At 39.2% G+C, this 5,604-nt stretch overlaps 1 protein-coding gene across 1 annotated transcript; it reads right to left on the minus strand.

Annotated features, from left to right (window-relative positions):
- Positions 1-832: 832 nt before the first annotated feature.
- Positions 833-3,107, minus strand: six1b (SIX homeobox 1b). The gene is made up of 2 exons (XM_026291242.1): positions 2,112-3,107; positions 833-1,458 (listed from the first exon to the last, which is right to left on the minus strand). The coding sequence occupies exons 1-2, from the start codon at positions 2,669-2,671 to the stop codon at positions 1,164-1,166; spliced, it is 855 nt and encodes a 284-aa protein (XP_026147027.1). The 5' UTR covers positions 2,672-3,107; the 3' UTR covers positions 833-1,163.
- Positions 3,108-5,604: the final 2,497 nt, after the last annotated feature.

Genomic DNA, 5,604 nt, shown 5'->3' on the forward strand with positions numbered 1-5,604 from the left:
ACGTGAGTTTGCCTCCCGCAGCTGGTATTTCTTCTCTTTGGCCCAGAACCACCAGAACAAACATTGGGAGAGCGCAAAGTAAACACCCCACTACAAACCTAACGATGCACTGCGACCACAAAAGCAACACGCGCCTCCTGAGGCTAAAGGAAAATCAACAACTCCCCGCTTTTTGTTGACCCACATTATTAAGAGAACGTTTGTACATGATATAGTGATGAGCTGGATGAATTAGGCTTTAAGAAGAAGGGATTTTTTTATAAGAATTTAAATTGATAGCGTTATTCAACAGGTAGCCTATTTTATCTATTAATTTTTATTTTTTTTAATAATTCGTTATTAGTTATTTGATAATGTATGTTGGGCTGTGAACTTTGTCATTCCTACATAAAAAATTAAGAAATTTAAAAACGAATTGTTTGGTAGGTCTGTTCGATTTATTATTTAAGTTTGATCTTGGATGAATTAAGGAGCGGGATAAAGCACGGTTTTATTATAGGCTAAACAACAATGATTGCCGATAGGATTTAGGAAACAATATGATTTATTTTTTTACAAATGTGCTTTTGTAGAAGATGATGAGTGAAGATATATTCGTCTGATACATGAATGATCAAATGTGTTATTTTTACCCTTAATCAAAATTACCTTTACTTTTTTCCTAATTTAAATACAATGACGTAACCTTTTATATTTATGTAATAATTATTTACAGGTTATAATACAAAGACCTGACGCTTCATCTGTAATTTTTTTTTTCACCATACCTTTGTCAAACAGATTTATGGCGAAAATTACCATCCCGAAATTGTATTTAAACAGAAATAGAGAGTTTCCCACTTATTCATAGGATTTTATTGGTGCAAAACAGAATGATGAAATGCTAGACGAACGTCTTATTAGTTTGAAGAAAAGAATCGTTTTATTAACTGCTTTTGGTTTGTCTTCTGACCAGTTTAACGACTTGGCAAATGTCAGTCCACCACGGTAAAGCGTACCACTGAGTATTTCTCTGAAAACCAGAGAAATAGCAAGGAGTTTTACTTATACTGTTCATTTTCTCTCCTATATATATATATATATATATACAGTAAAAGTGGCAGATCTCAGTCTATATTTGGTACAAAATAAACAAAAATAAATAAAAGCTCAGTCGCAATCACTTAAGAACCGAGGTCCACTAGGCTTGAAGTTAAAGGTCCCAGTAATGAATCCTGAAGCTGATGTGGGTGTCCTTGCATGCCGTGCACCGACTGTGCGGCGCCGAGGCCGGTCATGGAGTACGCGGACGCGCCGGGGTGGCTCATGTTACCCTGGAGCAGGAGCACGGAGTTCTGGTCAGGACTCTGCGGGGGCGAGAATTCGTCCTCCGAGCTTGACATCAGGGACTTCCCGCCGTCCAGCGGTGACAGCTGGTTCTGTTTGTTAGCGCCAGTGTTGTTGTTCTCGCTGTGCTCTCTGTCAACGAGAATGAGAGCAGGGTTTACTTTATATTGTAGATAGGATATGCTTACAATATACAATATAATATATGTGTACAATATAGTAGGCTACAGTCGTTGTTTTCTGGAATCTAAATGTAATAAAATAAATTCTCAGACATTCAAATTTATTTCTATTAGAATTAGGCTACTGAACGTCCAGTTGCCCATCGAAATAACAGGAATAATTTTAATTTGAATGATCTGAAAATATCGGTAGTTTATCTGGCTTCACTGGAATTCCCTCTGACTGTTAAAATAAAATTATAAATAGGCTATAAAAAAAGAAAGAAAAATAGGTGCTCTATCTGGCAACAAATTAATTGCTTAACAAATATTATAAAACACGACTGAATCAACCTGATTTTATTGTTCACACTAATAAATTATTTTGTAAAAGCTATAAGACAGAAATATATACTTAAGGTAACAATGCTTTTCCAGTGATAGGCTACCACCCTGATCTCTGTTTTGCTATTTCTAAAATAAAGCAGTTGTAATCCAAGTAAATATGTCAACAATAGCATCATCAGCACTGCAGCAGTCGTCAGCTGTAAAGCAAGGGTTGTGAGCAGCTAAACTTGCGGTATAACACGCGTTTTTAATGAGTTCTCATGTGATTGAGCGTACCTTTCTTTTGCCTCCGCTGCGCGATCCCTCTGCCGTCTGTTTTTAAACCAGTTGCTCACTTGTGTGGTGGTCAGTCCTGTGGCCTCGGCCAGCTCCCTCTTTTCCCGAGGAGATGGATAGGGGTTGTGCGTGTACCACTCCCGCAGCACACCGCGGGATTTCTCCTTAAAACAGTAGCTGGTCTCCTCGCCGTCCCATATTGTGCGTGGCAGAGGAAATTTCCTGCGCACCCGATATTTCCCCACCGCTCCCAGCGGTCGCCCCCTCAGCTTCTCGGCCTCAACGTAATGGGCCTTGAGCCACAGCTGCTGCAGCTTCGGGTGGTTGTGAGGAGAGAACTGGTGACTCTCTAGTATCTTATAAAGTTCCCTGAAGTTTCCACGGTGGAAGGCGACGACAGCCTTGGCTTTGAGGACGCTCTCGTTCTTGTGGAGATGGTCGCAGGCCGGAAGAGACCACAGAAAACGGCCGAGACGCTCAAGGTTCCCCCCTTGTTGCAGCACCTCACACACACACGCGACTTGCTCCTGAGTAAACCCGAAGGAAGGCAACATTGACATGACGTCTGACTCCCGCTATACCAACCCGCTCTCCTCTAGATGCTGTTAAGGAAACGGAATGGGAGACACCCCGTTCGCCTTCTTTTAATGAGAGCGATTAGGTCGCTTGACACGATTTTGGGGCTTGGAGATATCCTCTGCGCGCGCCGCGAAGTTTTAGGTGTTTGTTGAGGACAGTTTGCTCACTATCGACTCATGTCGCGCTAAAAGAGCACTGCGCGACTGCTGATTGGCTCTCCAGCTGCCCTATCCCCTGCAGCAGTGCGGAGAAAACTCTGCTTCCATTTCCTCCCACGGGGACTCGGTGGTCTGAAACTGGATCCCCCGTCTCCAGTTCTACCTGAGGGAGCCGGGCACCTCGATACTAATCAATTATAGCAACTGTCTGAAGGCAGCGTTCACTCCTATTGCACCCAAAGCCTTTACATGCTTTTTTCGCGCTTGCTATTTTTTATGCTTAGAGGATTTCAGTGAACAATGATGTGCAAGTGAATAATGTCAAATTAACTGCATTGTCTTTATTTATTAACTAATAGTCTAGAAAAGACGTTATTAGATAGACAATTCCTATGTATAACAAGATAATCCTGCATTTGATTGCTACACAGTTATTTGCACTCTGCCTGGCTTGTGCCATTGTCAAGGGCACACGCTGTGCGCAAGGTCTAGATGCGCGCAGAGATATTTGGAGTCACATTGAAAACAATCAGCCTCTCGAGCTGTTAAGATAACATAATGCTAGTCACTAGATAAGTAGCGCCCCTGGTTTTTCAAACTGTGAATCGAACGTGTAAGACCGGTATAATCTCAGAAATGGTTCTGCATGGTTACACAAAGACTGTGAAACATTTATTTACAAGAAAGCCTTAGCCAAATCAAAGTTAATATCAATAATTTACCCACTTCAAGTACTCAACATCTGCTGTTTCAGTTCCATAAAATCGGTAAAACAACTTTTTTAGGATATAAAAAAATATAATATAAAGCAAATATCCACCAATATTCATAAAGATAAAACATACTTTTTTTCTGTTTAGTTTCTTTATAGGACAAAAAAACATTAAACATTAAACATAGCCTGTGGCACTTAAATGATTTGTATTCTATAGGCTTAGGGAAAAAAAGAAAAAAATTCTTCCCAGCTCTCTTTTTAGTCCTCTCTGGTCTCTCTCTATAGTGAAATCTAAAACCGGTGCATTAGTAAATGAGTTCTGTCTTCGTCGAGGTCTTTGCCATCCAGACGCTGTTTCAAGGCATAGATAGCGTTTCTTTATCTTCGTCGAAATCTGAAATCTGACACCACGGCCACGCAAAACTCACAATCACTCACCTAGAATGGAGCACCTCTTTTAATTTAATTTGAGATGCGGCGTTCATTTTTAGACGCTCTTTACGCATGGGGCCGTTAATGTGGAGGAGCCTCCACTGTTCCCTCTGTCTGGAGCTGAAATGATCTTGCAAGCCTCGAGACATTGACATAAAACGAGGACTTAATCGATTTTAACAGCCAATCCGTACACCTGTGAAAACAACTTTTTGCCCACTGTCTCTGAAGGGTCAGAGAGGAACATGCTAATGAAAGCTGTCCCATCCATCTGTCACAGAAGATCACCCAAGGCACAAAAAAAAAAAAAAACCTTTCAAATCTAAAAGCTAAAGATGTACCCCAAATAATTTTCTGGATTTATGCCTACAAGTTGTATTAAAATGCAAAATTAATTATTATATATATATATAGCCTATATATATATATATATATATATATATATATATATATATATATATATATATATATATATATATATATATATATTTGAGAAAATCCCCAATTTGCGCAATTTGTTCACTTTTAAGGTTTTAAAATGATTTGTCTCTTTTGCACAATTAAATAAGAGCACATCTATCTTACAAAATGGCATAGCTGTATTTTAAAGTTCATGCAAATATACGGTCTTATATTTTGACTATTTTAAGTTTCTTAAGTCTGTAGTTTTCCCATTCGGAACCAATTTTCCATTGCTGTATGTGACTGTAGGCTTTATTGAATTTAACGACATTAATGTCTCTTCGTCAGTGGGGTCAAGTATCAGCTTCAGTGTAACAGCACACAGGCCTGTGATTGACGGCGCTCGGGTTGTCGTAATGTCTCCACCACATTGCGGCGCGCCCCCTCCTTAAACCTCAGAAATCGAAAGGCCGTGCCCGTTCTCAGGCCCTGATCATTTCAAGATGTGCTCTTTTATGGCCTAAAGGCGAGGGTTGGCAAGGTCGAAGCTAATTCCTGCACACATACCAATGGTAAACACACCATAAACTGCTTCCCTCAAAAAGACATCACGGTAGGCTATACATTGGATAACAATGAGGTCATTTTCTTAAAGTATGTTTTAGTCATGTCCATAACTCTCCAGACGTATTAAAGGAATAGTTCAAATGCAGAACGATATATTAAACCAGCAATAATTCCGTTCGTAAACACGTTATTCCTATTTTTTTTAGTAGTTTAAGAAAAAGATTTTGAACATGCATGTTCTATTAAAGCGCCATTATTAATGAATTAACATCAGAGCCCAAAGAGTAGACAAAAACTGATTGCTAATAAATAAATAAATAAAAGCAACTCGCAAATCTTGGTGTAACGAGAATCAAAGAAGGCTGTAGCCTAAAGGACTTGTACATTTAATTAGCCTACGTCATATGATGAAAGCAAAGTAATATGGGTTTTAAAGAATTAAAGTAGGCTAATGGATTGTTAATATAAACGAATGAGCTTTCACAGTCCACCATCATTCAGTTTATGATGCAGACATTTGGATAATATTCGCTTTATGGTGTATTCTGTATAAAGTTATTATTTATAGCTTTAGCAATATTCTTCTGGGAGCCAGCATTTCTTGAGAATATGAGTTTTTGTGCATTTCTCTGAGATTGTA

This window comes from Carassius auratus, chromosome 20 (assembly GCF_003368295.1).
Source record: "Carassius auratus strain Wakin chromosome 20, ASM336829v1, whole genome shotgun sequence".
Lineage (NCBI taxonomy): Eukaryota > Metazoa > Chordata > Actinopteri > Cypriniformes > Cyprinidae > Carassius > Carassius auratus.